Source organism: Leucoraja erinacea, chromosome 26 (genome assembly GCF_028641065.1).
Source record: "Leucoraja erinacea ecotype New England chromosome 26, Leri_hhj_1, whole genome shotgun sequence".
Lineage (NCBI taxonomy): Eukaryota > Metazoa > Chordata > Chondrichthyes > Rajiformes > Rajidae > Leucoraja > Leucoraja erinaceus.
The window spans coordinates 19,171,345-19,196,233 of record NC_073402.1 but is presented as its reverse complement, the minus strand read 5'-3'; the positions used below and the strand labels follow the sequence as shown (position 1 = coordinate 19,196,233).

The 24,889-nt window shown below is 38.8% G+C and overlaps 1 protein-coding gene across 1 annotated transcript; it reads right to left on the bottom strand.

Annotated features, from left to right (window-relative positions):
* Window positions 1–1,185: 1,185 nt before the first annotated feature.
* adprs (ADP-ribosylserine hydrolase) lies at window positions 1,186–24,882 on the bottom strand. Its single transcript, XM_055656301.1, has 6 exons — window positions 24,670–24,882; window positions 20,109–20,205; window positions 14,407–14,614; window positions 12,531–12,715; window positions 4,598–4,692; window positions 1,186–3,788 (listed from the first exon to the last, which is right to left on the bottom strand). The coding sequence occupies exons 1-6, from the start codon at window positions 24,842–24,844 to the stop codon at window positions 3,475–3,477; spliced, it is 1,074 nt and encodes a 357-aa protein (XP_055512276.1). The 5' UTR covers window positions 24,845–24,882; the 3' UTR covers window positions 1,186–3,474.
* Between the last annotated feature and the right edge of the window lie 7 nt (window positions 24,883–24,889).

Genomic DNA, 24,889 nt, shown 5'->3' with positions numbered 1-24,889 from the left:
ACTATCTTGAAGCACAATGCTAAACTTCACATAAGCAGTTTTGAGATTTTGAACTTTACTGCAAAAATAGGTCGAAAACAGGTTGGTTTGTTTTAATATATATGATGAAACCAACAACTGGATTAATGGCAAGGACTGTAATTCATAAAAGATGCTCATTTAAAATGTTTGACTTGCTATGAAGAGTGGAAACCAGCCCATCAGGTGAAATGAGATTTAATAGAGTTGTCGCCATGAAAACCCTTGCATGCAAATCTTTTCTAAATAGTAATCACCATGCAGCCACTGAATATGCTGGAAACTCAATATAACTCACTTTCCTCAGTGAAACTAGTGATTATTTCAGTCAAGAACCAAAGGGAAAACAAGCAGTATTAAGAATTGATTAACTCTGTAGCACATCATAACTGAGAAAAGGAAATCCACTTGTTTTTATTGCTATGGAATTGGCATAGTTCACCCAGAATGAAATGCAACTACTTGTGGTACAATAAAATTATTAACACAACCTGACACTTAAAAAAACTCACTAAGATCTATATTAAATATTTTCAAAAATGTTAAAAACTGCTTGGGGATTGAGAGGGGAGGCTATATGACAAGTGTAAGTCACACTGACCAATTCATTTATTGTGAATAGCTTAAATGGAAACCTCAATACGCATTTTTTCCCAAACCATATGACCTTAGGGGCAGTAGTAGATTAATGCCAGAATGAGGCAGGACAGTACAGTCCCCAGTTCCTATTCAACGATTTCCAAATGGTACATTTGGTACATTTTCTGAAGAATGAAAGGATGGTTCAAATCAGTGGTTCACTATCTCGGGCCCAATGAGCACATTGTGCAGCTCATGTCACATCTTGTTAAAACCACATTTTGAAACTGATGTACAGAAAGTTGGTTTACATAAACCAAGCCCAAACATGACAGCCACATTGCCCATGATGGCCAAGAAATTGAAAACCATGGTTTCGATATATCACAATTACATCCTGCAATACGCTATCTGTAAATAGTAAGACTTACACTGCAGAACAGTTCCTTCAAAAGCATGCTATCCTCATTTGTATTTACCTGAATTCCCAAATCCCAAGAGAATTAACTCCTTTATTATGAAATGCAGCAGGCAATGTTACATAACGTACGTATAATGGACATACAGTAAAGCTTATCAACACCTCGCTCAGATAAATCAAAAGCAAACATCTTTATTATCTTGATTGGCTCGAAGCACTTCAAAGTTAAACTGATTTTGGCATATTATGGGGACCAATATACAGAATCTGTATATATTTACAGTCTATTTTTAGACAATAACAATATCTACATTTATGCATTCGTGACACGAAAAGTATTTCATGGTTATTTAGTTGTTGACTGCATGTACAATTGCATAAGTTTCTATTCCCCTCTAGAATTTAACACAAAAACAAATAAAATATCAAGCTACAATGACACCTAATCCCTTCACCCTACTACCTTTAAACTTTACATAAACAATTTAATTCCATCAGGCATGCTTTGGGAAAGCATTACACTTGGGAAGCATTTACAAATCAAGAAAAATAAACTTGCTCATTTGTAAATCTGTTTCTTTTTGTCAGGACATTTGCATATGTTTACAGTCAGTGAAGTACTTTTGAAGCACAGTTACTATTATAATACAGGAAAGAGCCAATTTGTCCAAAGTGAATTCCCCGAAACTGCGACAAGGTAAAGTCCAGATAATCTGTTTCAGTGGTACTATTTTAGGCTAAATAATTGCTCAAGGCATTGAGAAAAATGTTCACCTCCTGATAGGATCATGTGATTCTTCCTGTCCACTTTATGCAGCCACAGCCTAATGTCTCCACTGAAAGACAGCAGATCAAACACTGGTAAAAGTGAATCCATGTCATGAGCTAATTAGTCCAAAACATCTCTATGGATAATGAACATTGCGAAAGTATAATTCTTTCAATAAAACTATTTTATATTATTAGCATGAATAATTTAATTCTAATGCAACAAAGTATCATTAACTTGCTATGCATGGGACTTGTCGAGCAAGACAGCAGATTTTCTAATTCACTTTTGTTTTAAAAAGTTGTTACGTGGTAATATTTTAGTGAGGGACAGGGGAAGTGGCACTGCCACGGGCAGGCAGTGGGTGTATCTTGGGTGATCCAGATATTGAACCAACAGGATTTCTGAATGGTTGAACAATGTACTACTGGAATTTCACTGCAATACTTTATATGCTGGTAAATACACTTGAAGAACTAAGCTCTATACATATATGCATATGAATGATAATCAACGGCCAAAATGGTTTAATATGCAAGGCAAAGCAAACAAGTAAGTACTTTTAAAACATGAGAAGTTAATACAATTAATAAATAATATCTAATCCTAAGTTTTATAAAAAACCTTTTGTATAAAAGTAATACAACCACATTTAAACATTTAGGCTGCAGTTAAATATTGTAGTCAGTTAATTATGAGACAGGAGGAGAAGCTCTAGGCACAAAAGATAAAGAAACTGATATCTTCCATCAAAATGGATGGAATTGATATTATATGCTTGTATTAAAGACAGTAGAGTCCCAACCTAGAAAATCAGTTTAAAAAAACTTCTGCTAGCTTACAAGTTAGTATTACATCAGGACAAAGGGAAAAGATTAGGAAAAATAATTATGGTGGTTTAGGAGATGGGATGCGCTGCCAGAAACAATGACAGACCCTTGTTAAAAAAAAGTCAACAGCCAGTTATCGTATATATATATGGCTTAGGTTTTGCAAAAAAAAAAAGGCTAGGCTACCAACGGGTATCAACTAAGCAGGTGCAATTTTTCTATCTCTCTATCACCATATTGAATTTAAATTGAATTTGAATTGAATTTATCTCCATTTAGGTGAGAATAGGCAACCCCTAATCCCAGGTTTGTAAAATCAAATTACTACAATATTTAGGTTTAGTGATACAATGGTTAGTATCATGGTGGAGTTTGTGTGATGTTTAAGTAACAAACTAATAACAAAAGGTTTAAACAGAGCACTCTAGCAGTGAAGGAATCACAAACCTACTGTCCTGGCAAAAGGAACATTTTCATGACTGAAGCTCCAAATATAGTCAAGATACTAGTAACTACAGTCTATCCTTAATTTGTTCAGATAACGTAACAAATTCCATTTAAATAAGGAATTAAAATTCTATACATATAACTCTTTGTCTGAGATTTGTGATTGTATAGAAAGGAATAATAATTACAATTGAAGTTTCTTTGCAACACTTCTGTTATTTTTTGTTAAAGTTAAAGCAATATCAACCATTTTGAAATATGATACAAACTTTTTGATTGCTTAATTGGAATAAAATCCATAAAGTAACTAACTGGATTTAGAAATTACCTGTTCTTTTTCACAGCCACATACATTCATTTGAGATTTGAATATATATTCTTAATGACAATGACAGTTCTTAAATTAAATTCTATCCCATTGTCTTTGGAGAAGCAAGGCGACGGCAGTAAATTTCGTACAATTTTTCCCCAAAATAATCTGCATCTTTATATGCTTCACAACTCCTCTGCCAAGTCTGTGAAATGTGATCTTTTCCATAATAAGCCCCGGCAATTGCTCCTGCCATTGTGGCAATTGTATCAGTGTCACCACCTAGTGAAATGCTGTAGATTATTGTCCTTTCAAGCCCATTGTACTTTTCTGGAATTTCTGGATCAGGATTGATACACCTCAGGAAGGAATAAATTGCAGTTGGCACTGATTCAAAAGCTGCAATCCCATTTCCTGAAAACAAAAGTTGCACAAACCTTACAGGCATAGTAGAAACAAGTAATATCTATAAAAGGTACAAAGCATTGCAGAATACATTTAAGAGTTGCACTAGCTTGAGATGTATTGCAGAAACACAGGACTCTATTTGAATTGTTGGCTTTGCGCCTGATATTCAAACAAAGCAGAAATTCTCACATGGCATGAGGAAGAATGATCATTGTGTGCAGAAAACAAAACGATGAACTGAGTGGACATTTGCGGCATTTCATATTAAAGATGCCAACAGAAATGCAGAAAACAAAGCATTTCGTATTACAGCTTCAAGATTAAAATTTCATATTTATCTGCAACACTATGGAATGATCTTCTCTCCCCTTCATCTCCCACTGAATGGTGAAAGCTCCAGCATATATTTGAAATGTAGGCAAAATATGGAAAGACGACAGTGCCTCTTTGATTATATTCAAAAATTGTAAATATTAGTCTTACAAAGAAAGGAGATGCACGTGATTAATTTTCTTATTGCAAAAGATATTTCAATTTTTATTTTGGGATAAATATGTTGACAATATTCATAAACCTACAATTCTCAGTTAAATTCGTAAATTCAAAAATTCTCTGGGCATTGAAACAAATGTAGTTAAATGCAAAAAATAAGATTGGCAGGGAGCAGCTGCTTTCTTCACTTCCAATTAATTGTTTTTCAGCTTAAACTATTCTCTGTTCTTTTCCTGCCATTCTACAAAACTGAATACATTTGCCAATTAATAAAGCTAGAACTAAATACACAAGTTTGTAGAAAATGGAAACAGCACTCTTACCCAATGCATTAATGACCTCTTCTTTTGAAACATCTGTTCGTGATAAAAATGTTTTCATTTTCTTCAATCTACTGCAAAAGGGAAATTCTTGAAAACTAGAAAAAAAAGGAAAGAGAATAAACTATTGGGGTGTCCAAACAGGGAAGAGCTCTTTGCTTCTAATAGGTTTTCCACATCAAATTTTGTGGAAAATTGTTATAATGTACTTAAAAAGAAACAAATTTGTCTCTTTCTCAAATATTTAAGATTCTCCAGAGGAATCGCATATAAATCATTGTGATCCGTTGTAAGGGGAGTATTTTTTTTAAATAAAAATATAAAATCTTAACATCAAATCTTAATATCCACTTGGCCCTTCTTACGATGTCAGATCTCCACATTTTAAATCAGATTTTATGAAATCCAATTTTACTGTGACTGCTTTGAATCGTGCTCATGACAAAACTCCTTATCTTGTACATACTTAATCATAGCTATTCAAGCAGAGAAGATAATATGCACTCAAAATTGCTAATTGATTTAAAGTAAAAGCAAGCCAGTAAGAGGACCAAATGGGCTTTGTCTGCAAAAACAAAACACAGAGCTGCTCGTATCAGAAAGCAAGTGAACAGGCAAGCTCAAACATTTGTGGTCACATTAGTGAAAATATGAATATGCAATGTGAGCAGATCACACTTTTGCAAGAAATCTCCAAGTGTAACATAAAAACAGAAAATCATGGAAAAACTTATTTTGCAATAATTTAGCATTAAAATGTTCTCTTTTGCGGGAATTCCGTTTTTTTTATAAACGGGATTAAAATAGCAGTTAATCGTGCCAGGATCACATTTTCCAATTAATGCTCCATAAAAAAAGATCATATCTCACCTCAATCCCCGATCAAATGCATCTATTATATGTTCACAGCAAACATAAGCAAGTTTTAAAAATTAATTACTTCAAGGCTCTTTCAAAACCTTAACCCTGGGATATAAAAAATGTACATCCTATTCCAATCTTCTTTCAAGGTTGAATTATTATGATTCATAGATTTATTATTTTAAGTATGATCTTGCAGAAGAATTTCCAAAGACCTTAACTGCTCAAAATGTTTAACAAATCAAAATAACCACAAATCCTGCACACTCTAGCCCACTCATGACACACCATCCCACTTAAAAGGAAGTTGAAACATATTCTTTACATCCAGCTCGTGAAAACATTGCTTCTTGTGCACCCATTATTATGAAATTTAAGAATAATTTTCCATGTAACAAATCACAGATACAATTCAAGTTAATCTTGTTAATTCAAGTTAAACGATGCAAAATGCACATTTGTGCACCGATCACATCTGAGCTGAGAATGTGGATGACCCATGGTAATGAAGTAGAATACTCTGTGCATATTTAAGCACCAAACAAAAATTTAATCTCTCAGATTCCTCTCAAAATATTTTGAAACTTGTTAGCTCATTTCTGTACAAAGTTATTCATTCTTAAGGTCACTATGGCCATGTTCAAGTTGAAAGCAAAATTTTTGAGAAGAATCAGATGAAGTATTTTTTGAAAAGTAAAGACAACAGGAATGGAGAGTCAATATTACATTTAACAAATTGAAAATATAAAATACCCATTTTAAATTTAGGAAAAAATATATTAAAAGCTAATGCAGCTAAAGAAAAAAAACTGGATTCAAAAGTTCACAAGTTATAGTAGTAGAATTAGGCCATTCGGCCCATCGAGTCCACTCCGCCATTCAATGATGGCTGATCTCTGCCTCCTAATCCCATTTTCCTGCCTTCTCCCCATAACCCTTGACACCCGTTCTAATCAAGAATTTATCTCTGCCTTAAAAATATCCACTGATAGGCCTCCACAGCCCGCCACAGATTAACAACCCTCTGACTAAGGAAGTTCCTTCTCACCTCCTTTCCAAATGGCCATTTAATTCTGAGGATATAATCTCTGGTTCTAGACTCTCCCACCAGTGGAAACAACCTTTCCACATTCACTCTATCTATGCCTTTCATTATTCTGTAAGCTTCAATGAGGTCCACCCTCAACCTTCTAAACACCAGCGAGTAGAGGTCCAGTGCTATCAAAAGCTCATCATATGCTAACCCACTCATGCTTCTCTTGTTTTTTGCCCTAACCAAATAATTCTGTAATGTAGCCCTAATATCCCAAGATTATATTGGGAATATTAATTCAAACAGATTACCTTGGGAACTTCTCAATAGAAAATAATTTTGGGGGAAAAAAAAACAGGATTACTCCCACCTAGCTTTTAAAGAAATGCCATATGATTGTGAAAGCTTCAGATTTTGCCATAATAATCACAATACAAGACAGATCATAATAATAGCTAGATTATTACTCCCTTAATGCTAAAACAGCAACATTACAAAGGCTGAATAATGCCTGCATTACAAGAAAGCCAAGAATTCATATCAACTGAAGAGGAATTTTAATCCAACGGATTCAACAAAATTAAGTATTCCATTCAGCACAGCCACCAAAGACAAAGCAACAACCACAAAGCGTATGTAATTATTCTTCTGCTTGACATTCTTTTAGCACCAACTTAACCGTGTACCGGATAAGTAGTAATTCAAGTTGACTTGCCAGCAAATTAGGAAAAGCAATTAAATGGGAAACAATTAGATTTAATGTTATGGTTTATTAAGTTCAAAACTGATTAGAACATAAACTACGCTCCCATCCCCAAAGGAATAACGATAATCTGCCGTTTTGGTGACATCGGTGGCAGCCTGACATCGGTGGTAGGGAAGTTGCTGGAGTCAATCATAAAAGATGAAATAGCGGCACATTTGGATATCAGTAGCAGGATCGGTCCGAGTCAGCATGGAACTACGAATGGGAAATCATGCTTGACTAATCATCTGGAATTTTTTGAGGATGTAACAACGATAATGGACAAGGAAGAGCCATGTAGTGTACCTGGACTTTCAGAAAGCATTTGATAAGGACCCACATAGGAGATTAGTGGGCAAAATTAGAGCACATGGTATTGGGGGTAGGGTGCTGACATGGATAGAAAATTGGTTGGCAGACAGGAAACAAAGGGTAGGAATTAACGGGTCCCTTTCAGAATGGCAGGCAGTGACTAGTGGGTAACCGCAAGGCTTGGTGCTGCGGCCGCAGCTATTTATCTATATTACTAAAACTCTGTTCTTGGCCGGTTTCAGCTTTCTGTGCTGCGATTTCCGAGAGTACTCCACCACCTACGGCCGTCATTTCTGGCCACCTCGCTCAGAGCCCCCCTCCGCCGCGTGTGTGCCGAGGATTTTTCCCGTCGATGAAAATTGACAGAGATATTAATGTTTTTACAACATTCCCCATTCTCTCTGCTGCCCCTGCTGGAGGGAGGGGGAGCGACTATAAAACCAGGAAGTAGTGTGCCTCAATCAGTAGTGTGCCTCAATCAGTCTCTGCAAGTGGTGTGCCTCAATCAGAGCTTTGAATGACACTGACAAATGTCTACAGCACTGTGAGTACCCTTAATTTGGTTTGAAAATGAAAATATGGTTAGAGGCAAAAAAAAAGCACTGCCTGCAAATAGTTGTTTGGGTTTGGGTTGAAGTAAAAAGGCACTCTCTCTCTCTCTCCTCCCCCCCCCCCCCCCTCCCCTCTCCTCCCTCCCTCCCCCCCCCCCTCCCCCCCCATACCTCTCTCTCCCCCCCCCCTCCTCTCCCTCCCCCCCCCCTCTCCCTCTCCCCCCCTCCTCTCTCCCCCGCCCTCCTCCCCCCCCCCTCCCTCTCCCACTCCTCTCCTCCCCTCCCCCCTCTTTCTTCCCCCCCCTTCTCTTTCCCCCCACCCTCTTCCCCCCCCCTTCTCTTCCCCCCCCTTTTTTCTCCCTCTCTCCCCCCCCCCTCTCTCTCTCTCCTCCCCCCTCTCTCTCTCTCTCTCTCCCCCCCCCTCTCTCTCTCTTTCTCTCTCCTCCCTCCTCCCCTCCTCCCCTCCATTAGCGTGGGTGCGGGAGGGGGGTGGGGAGTAGTTAGTGTGTGACGCTGCATGCCGCCTCCCCACCCCACTGTTGGGGGAACAGACCCAACGGGTCTGCACTTGGTCTAGTAATATATATTAATGATTTGGATGAAGGGATTAAAAGTAACATTAGCAAATTTGCAGATGACACAAAGCTGGGTGGCAGTATGAACTGTGAAGAGGATGCTATGAGGATGCAGGTTGACTTGAACAAGTTGAGTGAGTGGGCAGATGCATGGCAGATGCAGTTTAATGTGGATAAACGTGAGGTTATCCACTTTGGTGGCAAAAACAGGAAGGCAGATTATTGTCTAAATGGTGTCAAGTTGGGAAAAGGGGAAGTACAACGGAACCTGGGGGTCCTTGTTCATCAGTCACTGAAAGTAAGCATGCAGATACAGCAGGCAGTGAAGAAAGTGAATGGCATGTTGGCCTTCATAACAAGAGGAGTTGAGTATAGAAGCAAAGAGGTCCTTCTGCAGTTGTACAGAGCCCTAGTGAGACCACACCTGGAGTATTGTGTGCAGTTGGTCTCCAAATTTGCGGGAGGATATTCCTGCAATTGAGGGAGTGCAGCGTAGGTTCACAAAGTTAATTCCCGGGATGGCGGACTGTCATATGTTGATAGAATGGACCGGCTGGACTTGTATACTCTGGAATTTAGAAGGATGAGAGGGATCTTATTGAAACATATAAGATTATTAAGGGTTTGGACATGCTAGAGGCAGGAAACATGTTCCCAATGTTGGGGGAGTCCAGAACCAGGGGCCATAGTTTAAGAATAAGTGATAAGCCATTTAAAACGGCAATGATGAAAAACCTTTTCACACAGAGAGTTGTGAGTGTGTGGAATTCTCTGCCTCAAAGGGCGACGGAGGCTGGTTCTCTGGATGCTTTCAAGAGAGAGTTAGATAGAGCTCTTAGGGATAGCAGAGTTAAGGGATATGGAGAGAAGGCGGGAACAGGGTACTGGTTGTCCATGATCAGCCATGATCACGTTGAATGGCTGGCTCGAAGGGCCGAATGGCCGACTCCTGCACCTATTGTCTGTTGTCTATTTTTAAACTTACCAAAATTATTCAGCAGATAACTCGTCAAAAGTTATAGTTGAAATTAAATTTGTGGTATCAATAGCAATTAAAAAAGGCCTGTATTCAAGCCATGAAAGGGTCTGAAATGGTGCCTGTAAAATCTAATTAAAAATTTCAAAATTATATAGAAATTGCATAAATTGGTAACATATTGACAAGAATGCATGTTCACAACATAAATGGAGACATAAGGAACTGCAGTTGCTGATTTACAAAAAAAAAGACAAAGTGCTGGAGTAAATCAGTGGTCATGCAGCATTCCTAAAGATCATGGATCATACTGAAGAACAATCCCGACTCAAAACCCCATCTCCCTGGGTTCTCCTGAGATGCTGCCTGACTTGCTGAATTACTCCGGTACATTGTGTCTTTTTTTCTGACAACATTAATGTTGTACAGATGTTTTACATGTTTCTTGAGCAAGGCTGAAGGCAATGAGCATGCGTAGCCATTAAAGCTATTCCAAAATTTTAATACAAATTTATAAGTTGTCACTTCCATGCTACTGTGGAACATGTTGGTCTTTTCATCTCTTTGCAGCTTTTGTAAGAGAAATTGCATAGCTCTCCAGGAAGGAAATATTATTCAAACATTTCTCTAGTTGCATGTACATTACACGCACCTATGATGCTGCTACAAGATTTTCATTGCACCTGTACTTCAACTTTCTTGCATGTGACAAAAATACGGCCTGAATTGAGTGTTGGACGTCCCACGACTATGTCAGATCTTACATTATGGAAACACTACAATTCCTACAAATTCTAAATATTCCTTCTGGTCACCAGTAATTATTACCAGAGCCATCTCAGCTTGCATGTACACACAACATCAGGGCTAGAAATCACAGAAGCTAATTACTACTGCAATTGTAAGATAATGGTTACTTTAAACATCGATTGAGTGACCTTGAGTTCATCGCATGCTCCTAGACAATTGGTTAAAAGACAGTCATGCTAATATTAAGGAAACCAAATATAATTTCCTCCGAGTTAAACAAACCACCGAGAGAACAATGCGAGAGAAATTAAATAAAACCACAATATGAGCTAATATCATTAAAGAAGGCAATGCAACATAGATCTAAAGCCATAAACATATTGCATGCTGCAAACAGCATATTGGATGCTTTATTTTCTACGGCATATGCCTTATACACTGTGATGATATTACTATTGTAATATGTACATCCTCAGCTACAAATTGATTTTTTTTTAAATGATACCTAGAACAACTTGAGACTATACTGATAACTACATTCTTTGTTGTAACACGAGTGTCAGTTTTCCTCCTGCCCAGGTCATCAAAAATAACTATGGTCTTTGACTATACAAGATTTCAACAGTTCCCTTAAAGGTTATTGTCCAAATCTTAATATTACCCCAAAATGGCAGGACAACTAGCTGGTTCAAATACATTTCCAACTTTAAGTGTAGAGGAAAAAAATCGAGACAGAGCACATCTGCTGAAAACACAAAAGGCCAATACCCATGAGCTGCTTAAATTATACAATACCATTTCGACTTTTTTTAATAATTTAAGATTAGCCTTTTTTTATCAACATTCTTTAATTTATTTTTGTAGATGGGTCCAATTTTCCTTCATATTAGTTGAAATATTGAAATACTTAGTATTTAAAATAGAAAGTGATTTTCAGAAAACTTTAACAATACCAAGTACATAGATTTATGTTTTAAGGTATAACTCATTCTGGATGCAAAGTTAAGCAAACTCCCAAAGCTTGACAAGATAGTTTGCAGCAAATGAAAATGCTTCTTCAATAGATTGGGACATGAAATTAGTAAATTCTTCAGAACACATTTCCATACTGACCTTTCTGTCCTGGCACTCATCCATTGCCAGTGAGACCACACACAAACTGGAGGAATAGCATCTCATATTCCGCCTGAGAAGCTTATAATCCAACGACATGAGCATTAAATTCTCCAATTTTAAGTAACTTCTGCAAACACCTCCCCCTACCCTGCCACCACCTGCCTCCTTCCCTTGAACATAGACACAAAATGCTGATGTAACTCAGAGGGACAGGCAGCATCTCTGGAGAGAAGGAACGGTGACGTTTCAGGTCGAGACCCTTCTTCAGACTGAACCTTGAACCCTTGCTGATCTTGCACTAGTTTCCACCAGAAATCTTTAAACATGCTTCACAGTTCAATATTATGTTTTCTTTTGAGTTTCCACCTGCTTCTATCAAACAATATGCATATTAGGAAATCCCCTCGCCGAGGATATCTGCCGCCAGCCGTGATTTGTCCGGCTTCCTCATCTTTTCTCTTTTTTTCCTCCAGTTCCCCCCTGCAATCAGTCTGAAGATGGATCCTGACCTGAAACATCACCTATCCAGTTTATCCAAAGATGCTGACTGACCCGTTGAGGTACTGCAGCATTTTGTGTCTCTATGTGGTAAATATAGTTGGGATACACAATTCCCTTTGAATTCTAACATCTGGATCAAAATCTGGATTTAACAATAGAAGAATTTACACTGCATTGAATTCTACACTAATGGGAATATGGTATGGTATGATAACACAAAATAGAAATAGACCAAAAACTTACAATAGGCAGATGTTCACATAATCCTTCCTCAGGGTGTAAATCTATCAGTTGACAGGATACTGGATGTTAACTAATTGTACCCCATTTCTGCCATAATCATACATTCTTTGGTGGTAAAAAACAATTGTACGCCAAATATTTTTATTCTTCAATGCAGTTCAACCTGGGTTTATTCACAAGATTAATCCTAGACTATGTGTACAAGACCATAACACTAAATTATTGGAGAAATAAAGTGGTGGCCACAAGAGGCCACCCTAGGTCTGTACTTACTCTTTTGCATCTAAAAGAGATTTTTCATCATTCTCGATCAACTGCATTTCCCCAATGAGGTGATCCAAGTACTTGTCTTCCTTCAACTCCCCCTGCAAGGCATGATGAACAGCAAGGGCCTGCAAGATAGCGCCATTGTAGCCCAGTGAGGATGCATGGGTCACTTCTGCATTTTTCTTTGCAAACTGTCCCACAACAAAACAAAACAGAATTATTGTAGAAGATGACAGTGCCGGCTTCTAATTTAATTGATAAAGGACTATATTGTCGAATTAGTTCACGCTAATTTGCCCTGAGAGTAGAAACACTGCTTTCCTTTAGCTGATTAATTATGAAAGTTGTATGCTCCTTGCATTTTACCAACTAGAATGAAGATATTCCTCCAGCGCTAATGCAACCTTTGGAAAAAACACATGTAAAATTCTAAGTTCAATACAATAATTTAAGTTGTTTCAAAAGTGGTCTTAACTGCAAATGTTGCTTAAATAGATCAGCCATTCACCAGTATGAATACATTATGTTGGGCCAGGACATGTTATTTATTTTATCAATAAATAATGAAAGGAAAGATAAAATAAGAAAGGCATGTCAATGATATTAGTTTTTATACAATAACAATTTGAGCAGTAATAAGATAATTCCTTACAACAAAACAACACTATAGGGATAATATCAGGACAGTTGTCCACAAGTAATAAATAAAGAATCCTGAACTCTTCAATGGTGTTAAAATGTTGGGTCAGAATTTGAAGTCAGCAACAGCATTTGCTCCATCAATTTACCTTAATTTAGTTCAACAAAGAAACTGACATGTTACGAAAGATTTACATAACCTTCTCTTTGCGGTCTATGCAACCTATCAACAATCTCAACCAGAGCAATGATTCAGAAAATCCACATACATATAATGCTCTTCCTAGACTCACATCTGAAATGACTGCCATATTTCATTCAATATTTTAATCAGCTTTCAATTTAAAAAAATAAAACCAAAAAGTTGCATTTCAAAAATCTCTTCCATTCTGCAATACAGGTTCTCCATGGGTTCACATCCAGCTTATGGGCACCCCATACGTAGGAAGAAGCAATTGGGAGACCAGCATGAATCAGACTCGCTCACTCAGTGATCAGTGAAGCCAGCTGAAGGTCTCTTTCCCCATGCATGTTCGCTGCTGTTTCTGCGATCCTCTCCCACAAACTGTTTTTGGTCGTTTCTGACTTACGAACAGTTCTCAGGAACCCACGACTGTCATAATCTGAGTTCTTCCTGTAAAAAAACATTTTGAAGGAATTTCCCACCTGTTCTAGTGCAGTGCTTTTTGATTACTATTAGACCCATGACTTGAAAGCTCCATCTTCTTGTACACTTGTGGCATATTAAGTAATGCTCCCGTCTTAAAAAAAAACAGGAGTACCATCTAACTTACCATAAACAATGCCCCAGGAGATCCACTGGTACAGATAAACTCTGGCAGGTGAACAAAAACTATTTAGTTAGCATAAAATGAAATTTTAATAGCCAGCCAAAGGAGCTGCTTCAACTGCTGACTGCCCTCACCCACCCCCAACCATACAGGAGTCATTTTATTTTTATAGTCCAATTGCAATTGGACTGAATGGTAATCTAACATGGTTAACAATAAGCTCAAAGAAATATATAATGGTCTATACATATATGCCAATATATAATGGTAAGCACAGGGATCCATTGTTAACAACTGTTAACGTGGTAATGTTAATAGACAAACAATAACCATAAAATACTTATAATTCTATCCAGGGAAGATTCCAAAGAGCTGGAGAAGTGGAAATAGTGGAGAAAGAAAGAACCAAAAATAAAGCTGTTTAAAAAATATCCAATATGCATTAAGCTGACCTTTATAACATCCTGAATATCTGGATATGCCAGTGCTATTGGAGCGATCCTCATGGCACCTCCATTTCCATAGGAGCCCTTTCCCTTAAACTGTTCCCTCGCCGGTTTAAAAACATCAACACAGTTTGGGCTAAGAAGCTTCTTAAATACACGAATGACACCACTTCCATAGCCACGGTTTGGATTTTCTTTATATTCTTCAGCAAACCTGAGGGGTTGAAGAACACAAATAAAATAAAAACTTTGTTGCTGTGTCAAACAAATTCCTAAAGATAAACAATTATAAACTGTTGAATGAGTGGGCAGATGCGCGGCAGATGCAGTATAATATAGATAAATGTGAGGTTATCCACTTTGACGGCAAAAACAAGGGGGCAGATTATTATCTCAATGGGGTTAGGTTAGGTAAGGGAGAGGTACAGCGAGACTTGGGTGTCCTTGTACACCAGTCACTGAACGTTTGTGTGCAGGTACAGCAGGCAGTGAAGAAAGCTAATGGAATGTTAGCCTTTTTAACAGGAGGATTTCAGTATAGGAGTAAAGAGGTTCTTCTGCAGTTGAATAGGGCTCTGGTAAAACCACATCTGGAGTATTGTGTACAGTTTTTGACTCCTAATTTGTGGAAGGATATCCTTCTGATTGAGGCAGTGCAGCGTAGGTTCACGAGATTGATCCCTGGGATGGCGGGACTGTCATATTAGGAAAGATTGAAAAGACTAGGCGTATTCACCGGAGTTTAAAAGGATGAGGGGAGATCTTATCGAAACGTATAAAATTATGAAAGAACTGGACAAGCTAGATGTAGGAAAGATGTTCCCAATGTTGGGCGAGTCCAGAACCAGGGGCCTCAGTCTTAGAATAAAGGGGAGGCCATTTAAGACTGAGGTGAGAAAAAAAAATTTCACCCAGAGAGTTGTGAATTTATGGAATTCCCTGCCACAGAAGGCAGTGGAGGCCAAATCACTGGATGGATTTAAGAGAGAGTTAGATAGAGCTCTGGGGGCTGGTGGAATCAAGGGATATGGGAAGAAGGCAGGCACGGGTTATTGATTGGGGACGATCAGCCATGATCACAAAGAAAGGAGGTGCTAGCTCGAAGGGCCGAATGGCCTCCTCCACCTATTTTCTATGTTTCTATCCATATAGAATGCTTTCAACTTGGTCACATCATCTTACATTAAGAAATGCATACCTTTATATTTTGTATAAAGTTGTTCTATTTTTGCTCCTTTTTAATTCAGTTCTCGGTGGCACAAAATTCTGTATCTCTCCATGAATATTCAAAATAAATTAACTGCACTTCTCACATTGGCATCATCTGAAAGTTCGGACATTATTTCCTCCAAGCCAATATCCAACTTGATGATTGACTCAGTTCAAAGAAGTGAACTCAGAACTAAACACAGAGGATCAACATCACCCATTCAGAATCTGTGGGGAAAAAAAATCAAACTGCTGGAGGAACTCAACAGGTCAGGCAGCATCTTAGGAGGGAAATGGACAGATTACATGCAACCCTCAAGACATTTGCTCAAGATTCCAGCATCTGTTGTCTCATGTTCCCATTCAGGATCCGATCTTAATATTTTTTTCCAAAATCTTTTTACTCTAACCTACCCCAACCCTATATAATGCAAATATTTAGTAGCCTTTCAGTTCAAACCTTGTTAAAGATTTGCTGCAAGTCCATAAAGCATTCCCATGTTTACTCTAGGACCTCCACGTGAACTAGGAATTTCATTGCACCATGGTGTGTATATGACAATAAACTAACCTTAAGTATGGAACATGGAAAAAAATTGGATGTGTCAGTAACCACAGAGGTCAAGAATAGGGCTTTTGTGGGATGAAAATTGAGGAAGTTAAGGCTGGATAAGAATATGTGATTGTCTACAGCCTTCAAGGTGATCCGTGAATTATCAGGAGTTTTCGCTGACAGCAGCTTACAGTAATGCACGATCTATTGACCGATGAATAAGTTATGTGCTGAATTGAAGGATCATAGTTGGGAGCTTTGCCAGAACACAGATAGGAAATACTATTTGACTCTTTCAACAAAAGGATTTTAAAGGCAAATTTCAGAAAGCAGCTGGGTCAATTCAGATGAAATATGAAATTAACAATGATAAATCACTTGGTTAAGAGACAAAGGGGAAAAAGAAGGACCCTCCATAAAAATACTAACTTGTATCATAGAGACACAAGTGACTACAGATGCTGTTCCTGTCGGTATTTGTGTTTTTTGGGCAAGTGAAAAACAAAACTGCTGAGGAACTCAGAGTGTCAGGCACAGAGTCCTGACCCGAAACGTCATCTGTCCATTTCTCCGCATGGACACGGCGTCTCCCTCCGAGTTCTCAAGCACTTTGTTTTTCACTTGCCCAAAAACCACAAATACCAACAGGAAATCAGGAAAACAAAGGATGCATCATCTATGTTGTGTTATTAATTCAATTTGCAAGAGTAAAAATAGATAATTAATTTGATCGTTTACACTTTTACTATGTTATTAACACCAATCGACTAAGTACAGAATAATCTAACAGGAGAGGCTGGCTTTTCAATTCACTCAGAATGATCTTTACAGTTATTGGGTTACCTTGTTTGTGCAACATAAATCACCAGCAGTTTGTTACATGTACAATACTTAATCACGGCCTGAGAACACTAAAACCCAGTTATAAAAAAGTTTACTATAATCAGGGATCTCCTACAGAGGGAAGTCTTCAGTGATGGCCAAAAGGGTGTACAAATACTTATTTAATATCCTGGTGGATTTTTAATATAAATACATAATCCAAATTGAAATATACTGCTGGAAAATAGTTGGATTAATAGTAAAGATTAATTTTACTTCATTCACTAAACCTTTTGACGAATTAATTGGACACGCCTATGGAATATAGATTTCAATACAGCTCGGAGACAAGCCATCCATTCTGGATCTAGGAGATACAGAAAAAATCAAAAAGGCAAATAGATTTTGGATTTTTAAGATATAAAATAGTCTGGACGAAGGAGTATGATGTTAAAGTAATACGATGGGTATATAAAGCCATGGATTGCTCATACAAGGTTTATTCAGAGCCAACATGGGCAGTATAGATCTATCAGAATGATAACTGGACTCTACTTATGAGGGGAGGTTATCTACATAGTTGCAATCTACAATGTTAAGGAATTACTCAGTTAAGATTTTAAGGTATTCGGGGAAACTTGTGGGGCAAATAACAAAACATTATTTTATGATAGGGAAACTTTAGAATTAGGGAATTAATCTTAAAAAATTATGCCAGGCATATTAGAAAGTAATTTGGGATGCACTAAAGCACAAAATCCACAGAAACAATACAGGACTATCGACTTAAGTTGTCGGTGGGGGAAATCACTTTGGAACCAATAACTATCATTCTATTACATTTAACTAATTACGGAGGATAGGATTTCTCCACAAGTTAAGGCACTAAATAGGGGCACAGCCCAATTTGGAAACATTAGACGGGAACTTACAGAAGTTGACTGAGAGAGTCTGTTTGCAGGCAAGGGAACAGCAAGTGAAAGGCTTTCAAAAGTGAGATAGCAAGATAACATGGTAACGTGTTCCTGTTCAGGTGAAGGGATAGGTTGGCACATTTAGGGAACCCTAGTTTAGTTTAGTTTAATTTTGAGGTTGATGAGTGATTTTGAAGATCTGGTCAGGATAAAGGAGGCATTCATCGGATTGGTCTAACAAATTCCTCTGTGAGTACAAGAAGTTTGGAGTACACTTAAAGACAGATAGGAGGGCTAAAAGTGAACAATGGAATAGAGCTGGCAGGCAAGGTAAAGGAAAATAATAAGAGATTCTAAAGGTATATTAAGAGTAAAAGGATGCTAGGGAAAGAATTGGTCACCTAAATAGATCAGCGAGGCAGTCTTTGTGTAGAACCATAAGAGATAGGAGAGACATTAATGAATAATTCTTATCCATTTCCTCTGGAATAGAAGCTAAGGAATTAAGGCATAAGAGTTGTGATCGTAGATCATGTACAAATTGCCAAAGAGGTAGAGGCAGCATCAAAGCGCAATAAGGTAGATAAATCTCCCGAGGACAACCAAATGTATTTTGCACGTTGCAGGAAGATAGGAAGGAAATTGTGGAAGCTCTTGCAGAGATACTTGCATTATTTATAGCTACAGGTGAAGTTCTAGAAGACTTCAAGTGTTTTACCATTATTTTAAAAGATCAGCAAGGACAAGCCAGGAGCTACAGGTCAGCGAGCATGGCGGCACTGGTGAGAAAGTTGATGGAAGTAATTCTTAGGCACAGTATCTACCAGCATTTGGATAGATATGTATGGATATTATGTCTCACAAACCTAAACGTTTTTTTGAAAGCTCACCTTTTGTGATGAGGGCAGGGCAGTGGACATTATCTATAATGGACTTTAGAAAGGGCTTTGACAAGGTCCCTGCATTGTAGGAAAGTCTGGAAAGTTACACAGCATGGAATCCAAGGCGAGCTAGCCAAATAGATTCAGAATTGGCTTGGAGGAAGGATAATAAACTTAAACATAAACCTAGCCCAGTATGCCCACTTGGTTTGCATGGACATGGTGGGCCAAATGGCTTATTTCTGTTTTGTATAGCTACTTGACTCAAAGAAAATGAACTCTATGAGATTTTTGTTAATTTAAATAGGGTTCACATGGCAAGTGTGTTTATGGAGTCATGCCACCGATCAGCCACTATTGCATTAAAAGGCATTGCAAACTGAAGGGACACTGTGACTCCACAATCTCTATTGTCACCTTCCACAACGCTAAATTGTATGTTACCATAGTGAAACAGTGGCTTTGGGAAAACAGCAAACTGAAGGAGCTAATCCAGACCCTTGAAATAGCTTGTTGTTCAAGAAGGAACTGCAGATGCTGGAAAATCGAAGGTACACAAAAATGCTGGAGAAACTCAGCGGGTGCAGCAACATCTATGGAGCGAAGGAAATAGGCAACATTTCGGGCCGAAACCCTTCTTCAGACTGATAGGGGGTGGCGGGGAGAAGGAAGGAAAAAGGAGGAGGAGGAGGAGGAGCCCGAGGGCTGAGGGATGGGAGGAGACAGTCCGAGGGCTGAGGAAGGGGAGGAGACAGTCTGAAGAAGGGTTTCGGCCCGAAACGTTGCCTATTTCCTTCGCTCCATAGATGCTGCTGCACCCGCTGAGTTTCTCCAGCATTTTTGTGTACCTTGAAATAGCTTACTGAGCATTTTCAGATCACCTTCCAGAGATGTGGAAGCATGCTTGCTATTTGTACACAGCACACGCAAAATACAAGAAAGGATTAAAGTTTAACAAACCAGCAAACAGCATAAAATATTTTTATTAAATGAAGATCTGATAAGCATACTAATTCCTTGACATCAACAAAGAGTGGTGAACTGTACAACAAACAAGCACCGCAAATGGTTAAAGACAAGTCGGCGGTTTCTCAAGGTGCCTTTCTTCTCTATTATTGTAGATAAGTGAATTTGAACAATAAAAAGTCAAATCTCAGGAGTTGTGACAAATCAATAAGATGTATTGTATACAAAATACAATGAGAAGTTATATGATCATATTTACAATTTTTGTGCCAGAATAGAATAAGGCATGATTAAAATTTAATTTAATTTTTAATAAAATCACAAGTAAAGAATTCCCAAGCCTCAGTTTCTGTAAAACATTACCTCTTAGCCATATCCACTTCATCAAAGTCTTGTTTACTTATCAGCGACTGTGCCACACACCTAGTCATTGCCGTATCATCTGAATACACTAATGAACCTGAAAGTAAAATAAATTGTGTTAAGCAATCAGTTGTAAGACATCAACTAAGGCTTGGGGACGAGAAGGATATTTCCCTGGGTATTTGAGAGAGCAGGGAGAGATGGATTTGTGGAATTGCTGGCTGCTGCCGGCATATTGTGCCGGGTTGGAATGGGGCATCGGCATGCCTTCTCACCCCATCTCCCCGCTAAACCGCAATATTCACGAGATGGGTTGAGCAGAGCTGGAAGCGCTGATCAGAACTGCTCGCTATCTCTCTGAGACCGTGAGGCCAGCTGATGGCCGCTCTACCCGAGCCTGCTTGCTCCCCCATCACTACTGTTTCTGCAGTCCTCTCCTACACACTATTTTTGTTAATTTCCGATTTACAAAAAAATTAGATTACGAACTATTCTCCGGAATAGAACCTGTTCATAACTTAGGTATGGCCAGTACATAGTACATGTCTTTATTTAATTATTCTGTACACGTGGATATCACTGGCATATACAAATGTTGTGCCCAACTAATTGTTGGAGATGGTGGTGATGCAAAAAAAACCTCCATAATGTTGTCACATAGGGAATTCAATGATAACCAAGATAGAATAACAACACATCTGTATAGAAAGAAATTTGGAAGCAATGATAGCTCCATGCACTTGCAGCTATTTTGCTTCTCAGAGGTAGGGGTTGCCGATTTGGGAGCTGCTGTCAAAGATGCTTTGGCAAATTGCAGCAGCTCAACTCACAAATTAGATGTACGGCAACCACGGAGCAGCAAAGCTGGTGAGAATGCCAATCAAATGGGCTGTTTCTTGTGTGTAGTTGGAGTGGCACATTTATCCAAATCATTACACTTCTTGTGTTGTATTCACAGTAGATAGACCTTCACATTTTAAAATGAGAATGCTGGAAATATTCAGCAGTTTAGCAGAATCAATGCAGAGAATAAAGCAGAGTCAATGTTGGAGGTTGACAACCTTTCAGCAGAACTGACAAAAACAGGGTTGGTTGCCTGAAATTGTTGAATTCAATGAAGCATTTGGGCTAGAACATATTTGATCAGATACCAAAAGTTGCTCCATAAACGTATGTAGGAGCCACAAAGGAGATCAAGGAAGAAGGTTAAAGTGGACATAGTATGAAGATTGCACTTCAGGGTCCCCCCCTACAGATGGATGGAGGTGTTCTGCAAAGAGGCCACCAAAACTACTTTTAGATTTGCCATTAAAAGTACCACATTGTGAGTACCAAATATAATACCCTCCATTCATCATACTCTCACCCCCTCGTATATACAATAAGAGCATTCTTCTTATCATAAGAAAGCAAACAGATGTAGGAGTATGTCATCCTCAAGCATGCAATCGTATTCAATGCTATCAAGACTGCGATCAAGGTTTTTTAAATGATGAGAGGGATAGACAGAGTTGACGTGGAAAAGCTTTTCCCACTGAGAGAAGGGAAGATTCAAACAAGGGGACATGACTTGAGAATTAAGGGACTGAAGTTTAGGGGTAACATGAGGGGGAACTTCTTTACTCAGAGAGTGGTGGCTGTGTGGAATGAGCTTCCAGTGAAGGTGGTGGAGGCAGGTTCGTTTTTATCATTTAAAAATAAATTGGATAGTTATATGGACGGGAAGGGAATGGAGGGTTATGGTCTGAGCGCAGGTATATGGGACTAGGGGAGATTATGTGTTCAGCACGGACTAGAATGGTCGAGATGGCCTGTTTCTGTGCTGTAATTGTTATATGGTTATTTTATGGTTATATGGACTCATTTCTAATCTTATTGCCACGTTCCTGCAGTAAATTTATTTTATTCCTTTCTCCTAATAGCTTTAATATCTATCTTGAATATATTGGACCAATGAGCCTCTGTAGCTCTTCTACTGAACAGAATTCTGAAGATTTACTAACTTCTTGGTAAAAAGATTTTGCACATCTGCCCTGAAATGCCAGCCATTTTTAGATTGAGACCTCGCCACTGGTTTGAGACACCCCAACCAAGGAAACAACTCAATTTTGTCTTTATCTCTCACAGTACAGATTACACACTTTCAACAAGTCAACTTGCACAATATGCAACATCTTTATGACCCATTATGTCTATGGTAACTCTGAGAAACTCATTCCCCTGCCCATTTTCATTGTAATCTATTCTTCCGACATTCCCATTAATACTATTTACACTGGGGACAATTAACAGTGACCAAATGACCTACAAATTCCCACATCTTTGAGATGTTGGGGAAATCAGACCACCTGAAGGAAACCCATGCAGTTACAGACAGAAAATGCAAACTCCACACAGCGACACGGGTCAGGACCAGCATACCTGGAGGTGCGCCACGCCATGCCTGATCTCTTTACTTTAGCTCCATTTCCCACACAAGCCCCATATTCCTTGATTCCATAAAAATCTATCAATCTGCTTTCTTTACACTCAACAACTGAGCATTTTTGCACGTCTCAAATTAAAATGTCAAAGATTCACTACTCCCCACATAAACACATCTCGTATGAAACATGGATGAGATTCCTGATTTTAAGACAGTCTTTCCATAAATGACAAACTCATCATACCACAATTCAATCTTTGCTGCAAAATGTTTACGTAAGATATTATTTATTTACGTTTGGTGAACCCAGGTATGAACATAATATTCCAGGTTGAGTCTTGGAACTGCAGGAAAAAAAATCCCCCACTCACCCAAAGATCGCTACTACCATAGGATACCTCGTTGGGTGTTTGAAAAGCATTAGAGGTTTGGAGCTCCTGTGGTTTAACTTACGGAGTTACCGACCCCGATAACTGATGTTGTGACAATGGACACCAAGCACAATAACCGTTACGGAGTCTTTACTGTATTGTATTATCTTTGTGTTACTGTATTTCCTCCTAGCATAGATGAAGATATTTCCCTAGACCATTATCAAAACGTATATGTAAGAGGGGCAATATGAAGTTTATTTATGAATTAAATATTCATGACTAAATGTGGCAGAGTTTTTAATGTCACACTTTTGGTGTCCAAAATGGTGGGAAAACGATGAAAAATTGTCTATTATGAAAATATGTTTTGACTTTCAGTGTTCAAGTTATCCAAGTTATATCTGCTATTTATAAGGTATCACATGATGGGTAGATTTTTGTGAAGAACATCGTATTAGTGTAAAAAAGTGAATACTAATCTTGTTTGTCAAAAACTCTCCAGTATTGTAAAAATACACATATGGGCATGTCCTCTGGTTCTTGATTCCCCTGTGCTGGGTAAAAGACCCTGTGCATTAAACCCTATCTATTCCCCTCAAGATTGTATGCACCTCTCTATAAGATCACCCCTCAGCCTCCTGCACTCCAAGGAATCAAACCCTAGCTTGCTCAACCACTCTGTATAGCTCATGCTATCGAGTCCCGACAACATCCTCATAAATCTTCTCTGCACTCTTTCTTAAGGATGTCTTAATAAAATCCTGCCTTTATCAGGGGAATCAAAACTAAACACAATACTTCAAAATGCAACCTCGCCAGCATTTTGTACAATTGTAACGTAACATCCCAACGTCTATACTCAATACCTTTATTGACAAAGGCCAAGGTACCAAAAGCCTTCTCGATTAACCTATCTACCCCACCACTTTCAAGGAACTATACACCTGCAGTCACAGTTCCACATCACTTCACAGGGAAATGGATGAATGATCAATTTTTCCTTGAATAAATATTTTCTATCTTTTCCAAGTCACAAATGGAAACTGGTTGGAGTTGGACCAGAACTGCAATTTCTTGTTTACTGATGCAAATTGAACACTAGCCACACATTAAAAGGAAATGCAAGTTAACAAAGAGAAAATAATGCATTTCCTTAAGAAGAAGGATGCAAGCAATATCCATTAAAATTTAAGTGACTGACAACCTGAACTAAACTTCACACAAAACCTCATATTCCGTTTGGGGACTCTACACCCCCGGGGCATGAACATCGAATTCTCCCAATTCTGTTAGTCCTTGCTGTCTCCTCCCCTTCCTCAGCTCCCCTGCTGTCTCCTCCCACCCTCCAGCCTTCTGGCTACTCCTCCTTTTCCCTTTCTTGTCCCCCCCCACCCCCCCCCTCCCCCGATCAGTCTGAAGAAGGGGTTCGGCCCCAAACGTTGCCTATTTCCTTCGCTCCCTAGATTCTGCTGCCCCTGCTGAGTTTCTCCAGCTTTTCTGTGTAACCTTCACACAAAACCTGTCAGGTAATAATAACGATGGCAACGTTACATCCGTGGGACCGAGAAACACACTGGAGAAGAATGTATGAAATAAATTAAAAGAATAGTTTCTCAAATATTGCAGTTATTTACGGTGGAATAAAATAAATGTATAAAGACTTTGTTGGCTGTCAACAGCTCGCTCAAACACGGCGAACCTCCAGCGTGCCGCCGGGTTGTCAGTGCATTGCTGCCAATGCCCATCAACGTAGCCTTTTTACCTTCCTCCTGCCTCTCCTCCTCTAAGGCTTGAACGGATTCAATCACATCCTGCATCCTGACCAGCTCTTTGCCCTCGAACTCCACACCGATGCAGTCGCCCAACAGCGCCCCGGTCATGGCCCCGCAGAAGCGAGAGAGACTGGGCGGAGTCAGGGCCCTACTCACAGCCGACATCTTGGCTCGACGCTGAGGCGGGCGGATGGGCAGACGAGAGGGCGG